This window comes from Pagrus pagrus, assembly GCF_965226575.1.
Source record: "Pagrus pagrus genome assembly, chromosome: 14".
NCBI lineage: Eukaryota > Metazoa > Chordata > Actinopteri > Spariformes > Sparidae > Pagrus > Pagrus pagrus.
Window position 1 is genome coordinate 15,853,483 of NC_140198.1, and position 19,987 is coordinate 15,873,469.

The 19,987-nt window shown below is 41.3% G+C and overlaps 1 protein-coding gene across 10 annotated transcripts in view; it reads left to right on the forward strand.

Annotated features, from left to right (window-relative positions):
- The window catches only part of LOC311269238 (RNA-binding protein Musashi homolog 2), a 260,575-nt gene that overhangs the window by 204,817 nt on the left and 35,771 nt on the right, over positions 1-19,987 (forward strand). For all 10 annotated transcript variants that reach the window (XM_084373282.1, XM_084373283.1, XM_084373280.1 and 7 more), the window contains exon 10: positions 23-97. In XM_084373282.1, the coding sequence (XP_084229408.1) occupies positions 23-97 (75 nt within the window). The remainder of the gene's footprint in view (positions 1-22; positions 98-19,987) is intronic.

Consider the following 19,987-nt stretch of genomic DNA (forward strand, 5'->3'; position numbering starts at 1 on the left):
CTCTTTTTAATCTCGTTCCTAGGTTACCCTAATATTGTGGCAACGTATGGCCGCGGATACACTGGATTCGCACCCAGCTACAGCTACCAGTTCCCTGGTGAGTTAAAAGCTTTGTTCAAATATCAGTGTTGCAGCTTCTGTCTCCAGCACATTCAGACATACATGCACAAACAGACTCACACGCTCGCAAGAGTTCACGCACACACAAATGCTCATCAATATACAAGTCAGTCACCAGATAATCTGCAGGGTTATAAGGATGTTGCGTGTCTGGATTGCTGAAGTAGCTTTTGAAAGCTGACGTATAGTGAAGTAAATTGCTTACTCCTTTTTATCCCGCACTCGAACGCCACCATGACCAAATGTCTAAAATGGGGGAAGTTCTGCGTCTTCCGCGGCCCAATGTATGCAAATTCCTCAGAGAAGAAGCAGAAAAATGAGCAGGGCTTTTGTGTAGGCCGATTTTAAAAATGTGGTCCTCATAATGGAAAATGAATGAAGTCATTTTCTGCATTAAAAGTGTTGACTCAGAGCGCCGGCCACTTTAATGAGAGTCCAAATGGGAGGCGTGCAGTCTGGAGGTGAGCAGCTGCACCTGTCTGCTGCAGGAGAGCCTGTGGCTCCGCAGCGCCTCACTTAGACAGGCGTCCCGTCAATTTCATGCTTTATTTAGGGACTTTACACATACTTTGTTTGCCGTGCCAGGCATCATTTCTTCCACTGATAAGACGGAATGAGAAATATCTGACAGCAGCTCAGATCTCTGTAATATCTTTGTGAAATAGATTCAGGAATGGTAAGACATGAGGTCCAGCTGTGACCACCTGCAGATCACACATATGCTAGAATTATACTTGACCACAACATCGTATGACAGAAGAAAGGGGAAAACGTCGTCTTGTCGGCATGGGTGAACATGAGTAGCATACAAATGTAGGAATCAAGTCATTTTTATCTGTTCGTTTTTCTTTTAAAAGGGCACATTTTAGGATTATAATGACCCATTCTTTCAATAACCGATTGATATGATTGTGCTCCAGAAGAGCAGCAGTCTGCGTAATTGTTTTTGACATTTAGAACTGGACAAATTGAGTATTTATCTATCCTTCATATTCTGTAAAAGCATCATAAAAGTTTATTAACTTCGATAATATAACAAAAATCGAGAGAAGAATAGAAAAGGGAAAAGAGCGATCAGTATTTATAGTGTGTTAGTTATTCTAGTCAAACATGGATTTTTAAAATGTTTACTGTTTAGTACAAATTAAGGGATATCACCTTCCCCGAGGCAGAATGTATGATCCTGTCCATGTTAAACTCAATTTAAAGAGTTTGATAAAGCTGTATGATTAAAACGGCCTCCTCTGGGCTCGCTCAACTCTTGACAGGGTAATTGGAATTTTTAATGTATGAATCAAACTCCTTGTCCAAATTAAATAACCTCAGGCCAAATATTGACTAGTGTCCTTCCTTACCAAGATGTGGAAAGCATCCTCAATTTAAGATCAAAAGCTTTTTTCCCACTGTACACCACCTCGCTGGAACACTCCTATAAATAAACGGAGCCAGGGCCAGGCAGACTGGATCCAAGAGGCGTAAATTGTAGGCAGCATTTCAAGGCTTTTTTACACCCAGTAAACCTCAGGGGTCCACTGTTAACAGGAAAAAAGTGGTCAGGCAATTGTCCAATTGTCAAGATAAAACAGTGATAAAACATTGATCAGTGATGAAACACTGAATTAAGTAAGAAAACTCAATAAGACATACACAGAAAAAGAGAAACCAGAGCTGACATCTCTGCAGCTGAAACAGAGTTCAAGCGTAGAAAACAGAGCCTAGAGGAGAAGTGAAATATACACAACATGTGTTAAAAGACAGTATTCAATGCAGCCAGTTAGACTGTCAGTCAGTAGCTCAGCGGCTGTTAAACACTATCTGACATCACAGCACTCTGGTCCTTGTGACATTCCCAATTAATCCTAACATTGATCACAAAGTGCGTTTGATATTGATCCCATATGTTTCTATGTGTCTGTATTTGTATTCCGTGACTCGCTTACAAAATTATTCCATCCTAGCACAGACATCATTACTATTTAATGCACTAAGAGACCTTCAAATATTACTGATGTAAATCACATCATCCTCTATCTGTCAAAAACTTGTCCACGCAAGCAATTATATATCAGAGCTTTCCCCCAAAGGGCAAACCCAGACAGTGGTATTTATTAGTGTTTAAACTAGTAGTTAGTGTAAAATTAGGTTTGGCAGCGAGGAGAAAAACAACTACAAACAGATGTTTCTATGACGCAGCCAGCTGAAGTTACATATAGTATATAAGCTGAGTGATATTGAAAAGTAAACATTATCATGCATATGATGCACGCCACAACCATGGAGGTGGCATGATAGGTACATGACACATCTGCTCACTACATGGGACCAGTGACTCCGTTGATTTCGTAGTATAGTGGAATTTTTTTCAAATTAATCAGAGTGTTAAGCTACAGCACAAGTATCAAATGATAAAATGATTTACCCAATGTGAAGACTTTATACAATATGATATAGAAATGGCTGTATCTCTAAAATTACAATAAGTGATATCATATGTTCAGCACCATTGGATTCAGAACAACTTCAATTTCAATCATATTTAACTTGATCCAGTGTGAATCGAATGTTTAACTTACCTTTTGAAATGTATTAGTATTTATATAAGAAAATCAAATTAGTGCACCAATTAAGGCATGATAAATATGGGAAATCAAAAATGCAGTTCTTTTTCATGTGTAGCCACATGTCTCCACAGTTTCCACGGCTAATTTTGTGTTTCCATCATAAACGAAAGATTTCCTTAACAAACTAAATATAGACGTTATTCATTCATGGACTCGGATCATCAAAAATGTAAAAAGGTAGAAACTAAAACTAGCCTCCACACAATTAAGTTTGATAAGAAACACTGGATTAAAACAAAACCATTTTCGTTGTGAAGAGAGGGCCTCAGGGTAGCTGTAGTTGCAGAACAGTCTTTATGTTTTGTATTGTTAATTAGGGAACACTTGTGATTTGGAAAATTAGCTCCAATATGAAATCATGTATAAATTCTCAGTTTTTCACATGTACATGGAAATAATCTTTGCACATATTATCAGAGTATGTTTGTCCCTTGTTGAACCATTACAGGATGCATTCATACTGACAACAGAAAGAGGATTGGAGTGTCTATTAAAGACGCCTCTCATTTTTTCCTCAGTTTAAAAATTCCAAGCTGTATTTTATATGCACTGCTGTAATCACACACTGATTTCCTTGTGGCAGCATCATTTCAGCATTATGCTTGAACTGAAGTTGGGATTTAATTTCAAAGATGATGCTGCATGCTGCCTGTGTAGTGACAATCAAGAAGACATGTTTACCATTACCTTAGAATTACAAATGGCAAGGAGGTGTTACAAATGATTAGCAACATCCCCGGAACAACAAGTGTGTTTGTGTCTTTTACGATTCATTACAGCTTTTCTTTGTAATGGTGGACGCAATTACTTGATTGTTCGCTATGTTTAAGTAACACATTTTTCTCAGCTTAACATTCTTAACAGAGACACAATGACACACAATGACTCATGACAGTCGTCTGTGTCGCATCCTATTGTGACAAAATGTGTCACTTTTTCTCAGATTGCACTGTTGTACATACATGCAGTGGTGTTTTCAGTGTCAAATGAAAGCAGAGGCAACTGTAATGTATGCATGCAAATGTGATATGCGAGTGTTTTCATGTTGCTGCACTCTGTGTGGATGTACCCCTGGACTTGTGCTGAGGCTGTTACTGCCTTTACCTTCAAATCACACCAGTCCCTCAGACTTGTGTCGCTGCACTGCCATCATCATGTGATTTTCACAGAAAATAATGAGATGCAGCTGAATCTCCATATTTATTATCAGTCCCTCATGTAACCTCACTTTGAACCCTTTGAGCATCTTCTTTGCTTTGACCAAAAAAATCCTGCACAGTCGGAAAATGTTTTTGAAAATGAAAAAAAAAAAAAAGCTATGTTTGGGAGTCTGATAACCCTTGCTTCTGAGAGTGGTGTTAATCAATTTGATTGACATTTTTGCGTAATTGAGGTTAACTTACTGGAAAAGGTAACAACATGACAACCCCATCCTGCACTAGCAGACTACTTAAAGAATTGATTCACCCAACAATCAAAATGTATTTGACACCAAATCGTTTCAAATTTTTCCCCTACAGTACTTCTTCTGGTATCTAGCCATGCAGATCATTTTGGTTATATTTGCTTAGGCTTTGAGATTGATGCCACCGCCCCAAGTTAATGGAGGTGAATGGAATTTTCTTTCATGCTGTAAGCATGAAAGAAATTCAATAGCAACGTGTCTTTCCAAAATCAGTGTCCCCATTACTCTGAATAATCCACAGACGTCAATGTGAACGGTTTTATTCTGGAAATTCTGAGAATTAAATTAAACTCCACACCAGGGTTGTACAATAAAACTGAATTGAGTCACTTGATGCTACATAACAGAAACAAAGTCTCTCAGCCTGGGGAATGAAGCTGCTCTGTAGTCTGGTGGTACGGCAGTAAATACTTCTGTTGTTTTTGCCAGATGGCACCAGGGTGAACAGACCGTGTCTGGGGTGGGTGTTGTCTTTTAGTATCCTCCGGGCTTTGTGCAGACATCTCACTTCAGTGATGTCACTGATGCTCTGTAGATGCCTACCAATGATGTTCTGGCAGGTTTTAATCACCCACTGAAGAGCCTTCCTGTCCTGGGCTGTGCACAAACCATGCCAGTTTCCAGTCAGGATGCTTTCTATCACTCCTCTGTAGTGGCCAAGAACTTGGATACAGAATTTAACCTTCCTAAGGTTCTGTAGGAAGTGGAGCCTTTCCTGTGCCTTTTTTATTTACCAGGGTGGTGGTGTGGAATCAGTGACCATGATAGGTTCTCTTTGATGTTGTTTCCCAGGAGCCTGAAACTGTTCACATGCTCCACCTCAGCTCCACTGATGTAGACGGGGGGGTGTGTCTTTGCCTTCTTCTTTCTAAAATCAATAATCAGCACCTTAGTTTTGCTGACATCGAGCATTAGATTGTTCTATAAGCACCACTGTGCAAGATTGTTGATGTTCCTCCCGATATGAACTCTCATCATTGTTTGTAATGCGGCTGATCACGGTGGTGTCATCTGCGTACCTAACAATAGAGTTCTCTTGATGTCAGGGAGTGCAAGTTAAATGTTTAGGGTGTAGGATTCAGTGGCATCTTGTGGTAAGGTTGCAGATTGCAACCCTCTCTAGAGCCAGTGTTTGGTTACTCCGTTCTGGCCTACTGTAGAAACATGGCGATTCAACATGGTGGACTCCATGGAAGAGAACCTGCTCCCTCTGTAGATATAAAAGGCTCATTCTAAGGTAACCAAAACTTTTATTTTCAGATGATTATACACTAATGAAAACATAACGTTGAAAACATAAAAGATAATGATATTTTAATTCTAAATCCTTCACGCTGGACCTTTTTAAGAGAGAAACAATCTTTGTTCACAGTTGGGTGAACCAGCTCTTAAACAGCTGATGCACTGTCACCATCATCAGCTGGATGCAGTAATAAATATGCTTTTCTTCTACAGTGACAAAATTGGCAGGTATCTGTAAAAAACTGTCAGATAGCTTTAGAGTGATGTCAGGATGGTTCATATCTGTAAATGTAGGTTTCAGTATCACTTAGACTGAGCTGAGGTGGGTAGTCGACATGTCAGTCATGTAGCCTCAGTTTATTTGCAGCTTTTGAACCCACACACAGCTGCCTGTGAATGTACAGCTGTAGGATCATTGTGCATCTCAGTGAGGGCTTGTTGTTAATATGATGTTTAACTAATTTAAATTGACAGTTGTATTATTCAGTCAAGAATATAGCCACACATAAATTAAGTAGTGAGTGGTGTGATATTCCTTTTCAGCAAGGTATGTCAAAACCTGTACAACGACAGTGAGATGTTCATATTTGCGACTGCTTTTGAGATATGTGTGCATTTGCCCAAAGAAACGTTGAAAGTAACATTCACTATTCACAACATTGTACACTTCTCATCCTGGATGGCAGCTGGGGCAAGAATCAAAGTATGAAAACACAGCGTACAACAGCATTACAGAACTTGACTTAAATAATCCGACTTCAGAGCTAACATTTATCAGGCTAGAAAGGGGCAAACTAAAACTGAAAGTAGCTTTGAATTAAAATGAGGAACAAAAGTGCCTCGCTGTGAGTCTGTCAGACATTAAAGAGCGTACTATTCCCTAGATACAGCAGTTAAAAGTGGCTGGACAGCGCTGATTTTCAGGCAGCTTCAAAGAGGGGAAATTCTCAAGTTTTGTTGAAATTAGGATCCTTGCCTTATGCTGCGGTAGAAGAAATATCTGTCCTGTTTTCAGCTGACTGACATTTGCTTTACTGCATCTGGTATATTTCTTGCTTAAATTTCAAGTTGAGGAAGAAGTGCTTAGCTACAGTTCTTACCACCTGGAATGTAGCTACAGCCATTTCACGCTCACCATAAATTCATGCCATGTCTGTGTTTGTCATCCCATCTGAGTAGAGTTTAAGACACATTATGATTATCTGAGAAGATCAAACCCACAGTAGGATAATCATTTTTTTCTTAATGTTTTTAAACGCAGATACAAACGGTTTAGGTGAGATGCTGTATTTTTCTGTACTTGAACTCAAAAAGCAGCTGTGGGTCTCGCCAGAAACGTAGCTGACAAGGCATAGGGAACATTACTGTACATTATTCTCATTTCTATGCGACAGTCTAATTAGCATTAGCTAGCTGATGAATGTGCTATTGTATTATTCAACTTGCAGCGCCCAGGGGAACGTCCCGAGATGTGCCGCATTTAAAGCATGAGGTGTCTCGTTTGGAGGACCTCGCGTGATTAAGCCGTCGAAAGCCACATTCAAAAGAGTATCTTATTTGATCACAGCCTAACAGTACGTCGAAGTGTTGCCTTTTTTCACCCCAGGCTAAGACTGCACACAGTGAAAGGTCCATGTGTTTACTGCACGTATTAAAATGCAAATGGCTGGAAAGAAGACGTTTTTTAAGCAATAAGTGGAGGTTACGCTTGTTCACTCTGGTTTATGTGCAGTGTAACTTCTGCCAGCGGTGGTGGCAAATATATACCCAGGTTTAAGAATGGCAGTGTACTCAATTATGTGTATGGTGTATGCACGAATAGGAAGCTTGTTCGTGTGCAATTAAAAAAGAAAATGTAGTTTTTATATGTGCATAATGCATGTGAAAAAGATGTAGAAGTGAACATTAATAGCAGTAGCTCTTACACTCTTCATATTGTACTTTCTATTGTTAACCAGTCTTGTATCAGTTCCTAAACACATTAAACACACATTAATGCGCACTTACATGCCCCCCCACACACACACACACAGATGAGCTGTATTCATACAAAGACTGAGATTCAGGAGCTGCATATGAAAGGCAGAGGTGGAGGGACTTTACCAGGAGCTTCTCCCCGCTCTCCCGTCTTCCTGTGCGACGCGCTGCCTCCACAGCCATGCCCTTAGAGCCTCCCCTGGCATAAATGACCATTATGGCTCCATTAGGGCTGCTACTAGGAGGTCATTATGCTACACTGAAAAACCAGGGATGAAGATGTTAGTGGGGTCCCATCAGGGGAGAGACGCAGACTGAGTGAGAGGAAGACATAACACTCAGTCATCCAGCTACTCCAGATGTCATGACAGACAAACAGCAATTCAGGTCCAGTGAGTCAGCCTCTTAAGTGGTAAAAGAATGGAGGCAAAGGATGATTAAGGAGGGGAGAGGGCAGTGGTAAGTGTTGCAAGGGTGCAATGAGGACAGAAGGGTAGGTAATTTTGGGTTACCAGTTACCTTAACACTAAAGAGATAAACTATCCAGGCTGGATAGGTGTTTGGATAGGTTTGTTGTAGTTGGTGGATTGTTTTTCCATCTCCTTTTCTTGTCAGATCTGTTTCCCCAATAGACATGATGTGTGAGATAGTAGTGTGGTAGTCTGTGTCCCTCCTGAAGTCCAACTCCACCAACTGACCATGCCTGAGACACAACAGCACACTCCATCACATCTAAGTGACAGAAAATGACATTTCAAAGGCTTTAAATCAGCATGGAGTAGATTGCTCTTTCCGAGTGGATGTAAACAGGATTTCAGCCTAGCAGGTGGTTTTGAATTCTACAGCTTCTCTTGCTAGTAAATATAAAAAGCTGCAGGGTGGTTTGGGTGACAACGAGACTGTCCGTACACTGAGGATGAGGGTTATGGCTGCCATTTTGGCCGGCCCTTTAGTTTTTGAGAAAAGATCTAGGTCAGGTGTTAGGGAAACTGGATAATCTACCAAAAAGAAAACATTAGGATATTGAAATATTTTTAACCAGTAAAAATGCATTTGAGGATTGACTGATCCATGCTTATCCAGCTCCAAGTTTTGGTACAGTACAGATTTTCTGCCTCAAATACAGGCCACAGAGCAGCAGATGTTGTGTGGGTTGGGGTTACACCTATAGAAGGTGCATGTTGCGTTATGCAACCGTAAGTAACAGTGGAAAGAAGGCTGCTGACCTTTCGACCCCACTTTCCCTGTAGGACAAGAATTTAAAGGTACAGGAAGCAGCTGTCTTCTCAGCAAGTGGCATATAGGAGAAGAGAGCTGCTGACCTGTGCAATTGGTATGATGGTGGCTGCTCCTGAGGGCTGCATGCCCCTATAAACTGGGGCAGAGCCAACCAAGCATATGATAAATGCACCAAAGGTCACAGCAGGGCATTGGCCTGAAACTCCAGTTAGCCTCCCAGAGTTTAGCAACTGTCTGCTGTTTGGAGACGAAAAGGTGTTGACATGGACTTGATAGAGCTATGAACTTCTGAAGCACAGGCAGCTTCTGCAAGGTTAGTGGTCAAGGACGAGATGGTAAGGCTTGTGATGTGATGAGACCAGTTTTATAGAACAAAGTTTTGCTGATAGCAAGTGAACATGATAAAGAACAACCCTTTTCATATGTTAACATAGTGCAAAAGCAAACTCAACACTTCCAGTAGCTCCTTTGCATAGTAAAGGCCCTCAGGCGTTAAAGTCTTTTTAGTTCATCACAATGTCAGAATCAAAGACCAACTAAAGGTGTTTTACATCCTGCTAGAGTCTGACTTCAAGAACTCTGCTCCATTCATTTCAAACTGGCAGTGTTTCAGTATGGCTGCTGAGAAGATACCATTGTTTCAATGTTCACTCATACCTCTTTTAACACTGGACAAAAAAATCCACTAACATCTGGCGTTAGTGTTCAGTGGGAAAGAGAACCATTCATTCCTGGGTGAATGAAAAGAATGAAATGAATCTGAAGTAGTCACCGGTATTTATTTACCTTGCAGGCAGCTGGATTCACAAGCTTAGGTGATCATGTGTTCTAACTAATCCATCTTGCCAGGCTTCAAGCTATGCACCTGTTGCCAAACACACAGTGATTCTACCAATCAGTAACGTATGAAGAGCTACGGACAGCGAGAGAAGCAACTCTTCATTTGAAAACAGCTCCTCAACAGGTTAGCGCAGATGCTACTTTACCATCAGTGATATCAGAACTGGAGATTATATTTCCATGAAAGAAGAGCAAAGAAGGGCACTGAAGGGCTTTTCTTGATGAAAAGGATATAATTCAAAGTCTTGCGACTGGTTTCGGCAAGAGTTTGATTTACCAACTGGCTTCACTGGTGGTAGCAATCGCCTACAGTCGATCTGATTTGGTTGATCAGATGGTTCGTCCAACTGCCTGCAAAGTATTTTTTGAAAGTGCTTGCCCTTCCATGCTGCTTTCTACTTTTCCTTGTTTTCCAGCGTGTTTGTTGCATTCAAAGTGAAGCACCCATCTAATGGCAACAAGAATGGAGTCAATCGCCCATTTTTAGCAATATTAGAGTCTACCCACGTTTAAGATACCTGCATATACATGCTAATTTTGGTGTAAAACTGGCTTAATTAAAAGTGTATAATATACCTTCTCGAACTTGCTAGCTATAGTTCATTACTTCCTGTGTGGATGATGATGCAGTTTGGGACACCATGCGCAGTCATTATCAGCAGACCGGAAGCTCTCTTAAGCATGCAGACATCTTATATTTCCCATTTCAGCACAATAAGTACCTCACTTCTTGGCTACAGTACTGGAACAGGTGGAAAAAATCAGTGGCCTGAGGCTGATGAGGATCTTAACTGTGTCATGGGTGCATGCAACATTGTCCTCCATAAGACAGATCCCACTGTTTGTGTTTTTACTGCACCCATGAGAAAGGACGGCGGCACACACAGCGGTGCTATCAGTAGAACAGGTTTCTATTCAACTGGAGTTACACAGCAGATTGTTCCTTAGATCCTGTGACCATCTCTCTACAAGCTGGGTGAGCTGTGACCCCAGCAAGTGGTCCCACAGGCCAGAGTGAGTGCTACAGGGCTGGAAGCAGATGGCCCTCCTGATGCCACACTGACTCACAGATTGGCTTTAATTGCCAAGGCTGATCATTAGCCCAATGGGTCTGTGGAGGCCGGGGCACTCCATGAGTCGCAGGCCTTAAAATAGAGCCTGACGAGGAGCGTCGTGACCTCACACACTTGAACGGCCATGCACAACGCATCTTTCTCTCACACCCTTGGACACACACACACAGACACATAAAACTGACACAATCAAAGACTCTTCAAGGCTGTGTTTGAAGGCAAAGGAGGTGGAGGGATTGTACCAGGGGCCTCTCTCTCCTTTCCTGTCTGCCTGTCTGACTCACTGTCTCCACAGCAATGCTGACTGCACACTCTCTCTCGAACACACACAAACAAACACACACATGCACACACACACACACACGCACATAGGAACACCATCACACATCCAGACTCTGAGCTCTTCAGGCCATGACTGTGACAGTAGTGAGTGTGCTGCTCTGACGTCAGTGGACAGCACTGTATGTCACGCCCTATCTACTTCAGTGTGTGCAGTCAGAGGGCTAGACTGCTCTCAGATCAGCTCTGGTCTCCATTAACAGCCCTCAAATCTGTTCCCTGTACATGTGCCTTACTCTCAGAGGAAGACACTATAGGGTACCAATGTGCTGTATGTGTACCCTGGACATTGAGTCAAGAAACTGGATGGATTCAACAGGTGTAGCAGCACTCCACCTACATTTACATATTTTTCTGTGCAGATGCAATGTGTACTGGTCTGTCTGCATGCTCACATGCACACAAGTCAGGTCACTTGCACATGCACGTGTGCCTCCTCGGGTGTATGTGAACACCTGCCTCTGCAAAACCAGCTACTGCAGTCTGACAGAGGCAACGCTGAAAGGCTGGCTATTTCCTGAGAGTGGAAGAGATGGCTCACCTCATTTGCCCGGGTCTTAACTCACCCTAGGACAGCAGACACATCCTCACACACTGAAGCAGGCAAACAGTCTGCCATGGAGACCCACAGTCTAGGTTCCTGTGGTGGGGAAGATGAGCTGCTGTAAGAGGCAGAGTGGCAACACTAAAGCTCATTACGTCTCGGCTGTTGAGCCGCTGGTCTAGAAATGAAACTTTAGCTGCCCCAGCCTCATACATGGCTGCCACCTTTGGACACTGCTGGAGACCAGCAGGAGCACAGAACAGCAGCACAGACATGGAAGCAGGCAGAGGAGTACAATATGTGTGTGCCTGTGAGACCATGCTCGGTGTCTACTGCCTGTTGTTTTGATGCCACCCACTGTTCGAGAGCTCCAGGCCCAGCAACTTGGGTACTTGCTAGGTCTCTACACAGCTGCCCCCTCCTTTCCCTCTGTCCTTCCATACCTCCCTCCTGCTGACTGTGCTAATAGCCCTCCAGTTACTCTCTTTCACTCTTTCCCTAGTGCATGCACACACATGCATACATATATAAACATACATGCATATATTCATAATCTTATCGCACAGCCCTCTGCCTACCTCCACTCTATGTGGAAACATTGCGTACAGCCCCAGTAATCAAGTGGAAGCCAATGTTGCAGTGCTATTTTTGGGTCATGCCACATTTTACCCTACTTGCCCCTGGTATCTGGAGCAGTGGTAGATTGTGTAACTGCAGTCCTCGGAGCTGGCTCGAATATTATAGAGTCTGCAAGTGTTTTAACATGGCTATAAAATCATGTTGATAGTGTGAAATAGTGTCAGCAAAGCTGCTTTTTCTTCTTCTTATCATTATTATTATTACTGGCATTATCATGTTTTATTTTCATTCTTAATCAGTAACCCCTGCTAAAGCAAGTTTAAACTGATTAGTGCAATCCACAAACACATATTTAACTTGAATGGTGAAATGACACTTAATGCACTCACTTTTATTTGAGAAGACCTGAAATTACCCCCCTTCATCATTCATCTGTCCCCTCCACTGTCACCCTCAGAACTGGGAGATGGACATTAAAATGCATAAAATATTAAGGCTGTTTACTTGGACACTAATGAGAGGAGGCTTAAGTAGTCTAGTTTAATTAGTATGATTGGCTCTATGGGGACCACACAGGCAGGGCCATAACAACTGATTCACTCGGAGCTCACAGGACCTTTTTATACTCTCTGAGTGTCAGAAGTGATGTCAGAGGAGATTGGACTGCAGAGACATGTTGCCTTTGCTGATCCCAGGTTGGAAAGGAGCACTGCAGTTAAATGCACTGAAGCAGACCATTACATAAGCACCACTGCAAGGTCAGACATCTGTGTCCTCCCTGTCTGTCTCTCTCTATTTAAGTCACCATCATGAACTGCCTTGGATATTAGGGTTTTGAACCAAGACACTGTCCCGTTCACGAACCAATGTTGCTGTTTCCAGAACCAAATGGATTTAAATGTTTTTTGCCTTATCTATTCTGGCAGATTTCTCCTCTCTTTTTGAAATGCATTTTTTCCCCGTGCCTTATTGTTTCGCTCTCCATTCCTCCTTCTTTAACTACTGAATGTGTGTGAGTGACTGAGAGTTATGTTGAGGCTTGTGTGCAAGCAGAATGTGTTTAGATCAATTCCGCAGCCGAGCTGCTGTTTCCTTTTTACTGAAGTGCATGGGAAGGAGCACAAAGAAGAGGTCGAAAGTGCGGCTACACTTCAATAAAGAGCCTAGTTTGTCCTCTTTGATGCTATGCTGCCATGCACTTCAGCTACAAAGAAACTGCACTCTTGTCACTGAGAACTGAAAGAAAAGACACTGAGCTTTTCCTGAGCTCACTTCACCACATCACAACATCACAGTTACTCACACACAATGTACAGCAGTGGGAAGTGTGTGCAGAGTTTGCCGTTTCAGAGACTAGAGTTAGTGGAAACGCATATTAACCATTAAACATCTGCGGATTATCATGGATATTAGTAGAATATTGGATCTTAATAAGTCATTATGAAGATTTATTAATGCCTTATTACTAGGCCATTAACTAAGAGTTTTCCCTTAATAATCTTTTAATTACTGATTATTGATATTAGGTAAGGAAGTTGTTGCATATTAATTGTGAACTTAGTATGCTTTGCTCGTATGAGCCTTATAAGGTGGAAGTACCACCAGAGCAGATCGAGCCAGGCAGGAAGTCATAGAATGGCATAAAAATCAGATAAACTAACAACAGAAACACTTTAAACAGACAAACAACAAAAGCATTTAACCATGTAACCTACTCACCCATGGTAGAAGCAAAAAAAATATCAAGGAAAAAATGATGAAATAAACACAATCTGTCCAAGTCATCAATATCAGGCAGGCTCCGCGTTTGAAAATGAAAGTTGTGATGCAAAAATAATCATTCCCACTAACCATGAATCATATTGCAATCATATATCAAAATAATGGCTATATATATATATATATATACCACATATCGCAGTGCTATGGTCTCTTAATTAAAAAACTCTCTCTTTCTAACCCTAAATATGTTCCCAATTCGAAAGTGAGGTCCTCCCCATAACTAATTCACTAGTAAAGCCTATGTGGGTGTCTACCTACTAGGAAGATATTGAGGGATAACTCTTAGTTAAGTGCTTCATGATGACTCATAGAAAGCCAATATGCTACTAATATGCAGGCAAATAAGCAATGGTTAATGGTAAATATGTGTTCCCTGATCTAAATTGTTGCAGTTCCAATTTATGATTGATTCATTCAGGGCAGAAGTCGTCTATATAGCTATATACACCATGTCATATAGAAGATGTTGTGGCAATCTTCAATTCATTATCCCAGTTTTGACAGACAACATAGTGAATATGGAGACTGCTCTTCAGCTGAAGGGCTCTGGGTTGAGCCCCCTCATCAGCAAGAACCCACCCTGCTAAAGTGTCCTTGAGCAAATTACTCAGTCTTCACTAGCTCCAGTCTGTAGCTCATCGTCACCTCACCTTCTGACCTCCCTGTGGAGAGATCTACAGAATTCACTTTTTTATTGTTTACCATCTTGTGGCTTTACTAGACACACTGCTCTCCTCAGCAGGCAGGTGCACGTTCGTGTGGCATTTGAATTCAGAATACGCCGCTTTACATCCATTCCTGTCCAACCTCTTTGATATGATATAGTTACAGTGGATGAGGATGGGATGATATGACTTGGTGTGTCAAACTAATTTAAGTAAATGATTCTGTCTTGTAAAAGGACAGAACAGTTCTCCTCCAGCATGGTGGATTTCAGTTCCGTGTGCGCTTGTGAAAGGTTACCCAGTTTAATTTTTACCAAATATATCTCTGTCCTGGCCTCATCATTTTGTTCAAAGGTATCAGATACGTGTGCAATTACTACCATAAAGCCTGGCTTTGCTGAGCTCCGAGCTCACTCCACTTCTGTAATTGACTTTTTCTCTCCCCAATAAGAAGCCACAAAGTCTTAATGGCAAAGGATCAGTGTGCCAAATGGTTTCATTACATACAGAAACCATTTGGCAAAAAAAGAGTCACGGCTCAGTCAATGGGACATACACACACACAGAGAAATAAACAAACAAACACATACGCACTGGACCACACACACATACAGCAGTGAAGTCATGTACGATCATATCAGTGAGCAACAGAAAATTGACTATCCTTATCATGCTGTATAGAGGTTGGTGGTCTTGGTATTGTAGAGTCAATGTGTTGCTCCTATGCTGTATTTAAAGCACTCCTAGCAGTATTACGACAAAACCCCTGAGGGAGGCTCATAGTAGCAAGAGATACATAACATCGTGTGGTCAGCTGTTGCGGTAAACACTAAATGTAGTTGAGTAGTTAACGTCAGCAGCTGTTGTGCTAACCAACATCAGCATCATCTCAGGATGCTGGAATATCATATGGCATCTGTGCTTGGCTCAGTATTGTACGTTAGATCTTTTCAAAGCTGTAATACATTTATTCTTTTATAGGAACATTTCACCCAAAAATCATTCAGTCATTATCTACTCGCCCCCACGCCGTTTGTAAGTGGTGTTTCATAGTCCTGAAAACATTTCTGGAGCTTCACAGCAAAACAATGTTTGCATAGCCTAATTGACTACTAGCATATCTTAATTATGTCAAAAAAATTAAATAAAAAGGAGTAACCTTGCCAACTAACGTGACTTTTATGTGAGGTAATTTATTTAAATTAATGCGAAATGAGTTACAGTACAGCTAGCGTCATGGCAGATTACGAGTTGGTTTGTCTGTTCTGGGCTACTGTAGAAACATGGCGATGCAACATGGCAGGCTTCATGGAAGAGGACCCGCTTGCCATGTAGATATAAAAGACTGAATCAGACGAAAACACAATGATTCTTAATTTCAGGTGATTATACACTAATAAAAAAACTATTTAGGAATGTTATTTTCCATTTCTGCCAATAGATCCCCTTAAATTCGACTCACTGGACCTTTATTGCAATATTGAGTTTTAATGGTGCAAATTGAGAAATTCACAGGCTATTTAAAATCTGGCTTTATTTCAAAACTGAGAGAAACGATCGCCATTTAGATGGTGGATTGTGATTACATAGCTAGTGACATTATTTTTTGGCCGGAGTACCCACGGCCAGTAAAAATGTTTGGCATCTGTCACAAAGTCACTGGCGAAATCAAGACAACTGTGATCGGTTGTTTTTTTCATTTCTCAACGTTGTGAACAGTTCATCAGAAACAGTTTGTAGCATAAGTGGGACGCTGCTGTATTTATATTTACATATTTTATTGATATTCAACTGCAACACTTACACAGTCTGCTTATGCACATTGCACACTGTCTGTCTCTCTCTAACAGAACAAAGGAACAACACATTGCCATGGATGAATTTAGAGCATCCTCATGTAAGCGCTCGAGCTGCCATTAAACTGTTTAATTTTAGTTATCTCTGCTCTCAGCGCTGTGTTTCAAACATACCGCTCGGCATCCTGTTCACTGTGTGACCTTTGTGGCGCGTGCACAGAATCCAAACGGTGAGAGAAAGCAGACATACACATGGCAAGATTAATTTGAATGATTGACAAGCAACCCAGCTTTGTTAATCAAGTTATGCTTACTCTGATTAGGACCTTAATGTGAGTAAGATAACCCGGTTAAGGTGTTTACATGAGAGTTGCAATAATATGCGTATTGCATTAGTCTGGTTATAATTGAATTATTGGTGTGCATGTAAATGCTTTTTCCCCCTCTCTCTCTCTGGCTCATTCCCAGACAGCCGTCTCTGTATTTTACATGAGGGGAAACCTCTGTGTGTACTGTAGGTCTCCGCTGATCAGAGGAGAGGTGAGACATGAGCATGTGTGCAGCAGTTCATATGAAAGCCACCTGGCTCTCTCCAGCTCTGTGATTTATGCCTTTGATAACAACAACCCAGAGATGCTTTCAGCAACAACAAAGTAGTGCTGAAGGATGACAACAATGGGACACTTGTCAGTCTGGAGATGAAAAGATGTTTTGCGAGGTGGCTGTCTCTTTTGTAACTTTGATATATTTTTTCTCTTTTGTTTTGTTTATTTGTCTCGATGTGTTTCTCTATATCTTATCAAAGGTTATTGATGAAGCAAAATGTGAAGTGGAGTCAGTTTTCCATCTTTGACAGAACGCCTCCCTCCTCCTGTGAGAAGGCGGCAGTGTGCTTCACTGCCTCCGCTATGACTTATCAACAGACTTATTTCCGCTGGCTTGTCCTTCTTACTGTCATACAGTGACAGGAAAAAACATGCGCCTCCTGTATGATTTCTTTTTTTTTTATTTTCTCAAATTTTGTCTTTGGATTTGCTCCGATCTTTTTGTTGGTTTATCCTTGTAGCTTTTTGCAAAATTATATGAACTGCTCAATTAAATAGAAGGAGCGTGCTCATTTAACCTCAACTTGTACATTTGCCTCAGAGGGTAAAAGGAGCGACCTGGTTCAACACTGCAGATACAGAGAAGCCTTAAGGTATCGAGCATCAGTGCATTGATATCTTCTGTGTTTGTAAAACTACATTAATAATTCGTCAATGCTCTGAAGATTCATATCTACAAATTCAAGAAAGCTCTTTGGATGTTTATATATTAAATTTGAACAGACAGAACTGTCTTTTTAAACATTCTGTTTGGTTTCCATTTATCTGTTTACAATGAGAGTAGCCCAGTTTTAATATGAAACTGAGTCAGGGGTGGGAAGATATAAGATTTTATCAGGGATCGCTATTAAAACTCTCAGGAAAAGTTGATCGTGGTAAATTTCCGTTATACAGCTGTACTGTATTGTATTGTAGTTGTTATCAGGCTTCAGCAGAGCTTGATGACGAGCTGGTCATCTGAATCAGGTGTGTTGAAGCAGGGAAACATCTAAAACATGTAGGACAAGAGGCCCTTATGTTCAGGATTGAAAAACATTGTGCTTGAGTTTTTTTAACATTGCAGTGATTGTGTATTGATATTATTTTTCTGCTTTCCACTGTAACAGTGCCCTAGAAACACTCACATTAATTCAGTGGTGTAGAAGAACGTTATTGTAGGTATGGCTATCATGTTGATATAATAATTTCTTGACATATTTTTCTCGTCCAAATTACAGAATTCCACGAGAATAAATTAGACACTCATGTCCTGGCCTTATTTCTCCCTCAATTTCTCATTCCCTTTGTCCTTTCTTCTCTTTGTCTTCCTCCTCCACTGATGTGGCTGCTGTCCGTCTCTGTTCATCTGTCTCACTCATCTCTGCTCTGTGCTCTGTTCATCTGTCTCACTCCTTCTGTCTGCCCCCAAAAATCGACTAGCTGCAGGCTCAAAGGCTTGTTCACAAGCCTCTTTTCCAAACCCAAGCTACTGTGTTAACCAGCGTAGCATGAAAACTCTGTTAGCCAGCAAGCTAACCCTGGTTAACTGCACTCCAATACTAAATTTAACAAGCATGTCTTTTAATGTCCTGTGCACCTGCTGTATTTTTTGGATAGTTTGGGGTGATGTTGCTGTGTTAAGTCTTAGTCTTCTGTTAGGCCCTATTAGTTTTCACTTTCTGAGAGATACTAAAATAGGGCAGAGGCTATTTCGCCCATAGGGCCTCCATAGAGCCTCAGCTGTCCCTGGGCTCCTCCTGTGCATTAGATAGTTGACAGTCTTCTTATAGCAGAAATGAGTGGAGTACTCTGTGACTGATGGAGCTCCTTTGTCAATGACAGGGAGGGGGGGGGCTGCTGCTGGCAGTTTTGGGCCAAAGAACAGTACAGATTACATTAACATCAGTCAAGCTGTTCTCAGACTGCTAGGACATAAATAGGACCTTATTGATGCATAATGCAACAACTTTTCATTGTGACGTTTTCTGAGTAATAGGATCAGAAAGTGAGTCTGTGGCTAAAGAGGCAGTATGCCAAAAAAGATCTGCAGAAGGGTGAAAAATAGAACGTAATGTGATGAGTTTTAAAATCATACTGTACAAGGGTTAGGGTTAAAAATTACAAAGGATAAAGGTCAAATTGTAGGGGTCACTGTGCGTCAGCTGACCCGGCTTCGTTGAACGCCTATGCTAGATGAAATACACATACTCCGATGAGTATTTGCGACAAATGCAGGCAATGTGTGGCCCACCTGGCAAAAGCAATCTGTCATTTTTTTGATAAAATAATGTAGTGCAACTGCAGAGCAGCTTAAAAACATGGTGACATTATGAGGAATACATCACCAGTGGTCAAAATGGGGGCTAGAATTAATGTCATCAATCACATCACCTCCTTTTCTCAGTGCAATATTCAGAGAAAGTTCAGTGACTGCTCTGTAACAGAGAGAAAAAACAAAGCTTTTGACCTGGTCCGTGCAAGAAGCCGGTGCGAGCAAAAATCTCAGGAAAACCTTGACACAAAAATTGCACTGTGCTGTTTGATCACTCTGACACTGCCCCTACTGTGTTTCTCCTCCTACTTCAGTACAGTCAAGTTCACAGAGACTCACAAAATACAGGTGCAGGGAGAAAAGAACCGGTGTGCACCCAAGAAAACTGCCACTTTACAGGCATAAAGAGCCGGTATGTGCAATGTACTGTCATGAAAATGGAGCCTTATGTGCTCTGGATGCACAATGTGCTCCTTCAGCACGGCAGTGACAAGGCCATGAATTGGACGTGTTATTCTGTTTAGCAAGTTACTGTCGACGGAAGTTTATTTTACGTTGTCAAGAATATGGATACCTACAGGGTAACAGTTATTTTTTAATGTTGGTCAATATTTGTACATAGCGGAAATAAAATACAAGCCAACATCAAACCTGTAAGGACATTGGATATGAACTCAATTAAAGGACCAGTGTGTAAGAGTCAGTGGCATCTAGTGGTGAGGTTGCAGATTGAAACCAACTTAATACCAATCACCTCACCCACCACTTTGAAGTGAGTAGGAGAACCTACAGTAGCTTCAAAAAATGAAAAAAAAAAGTGAAACAAAAAATGAAAAAAGGCCGTCTTTA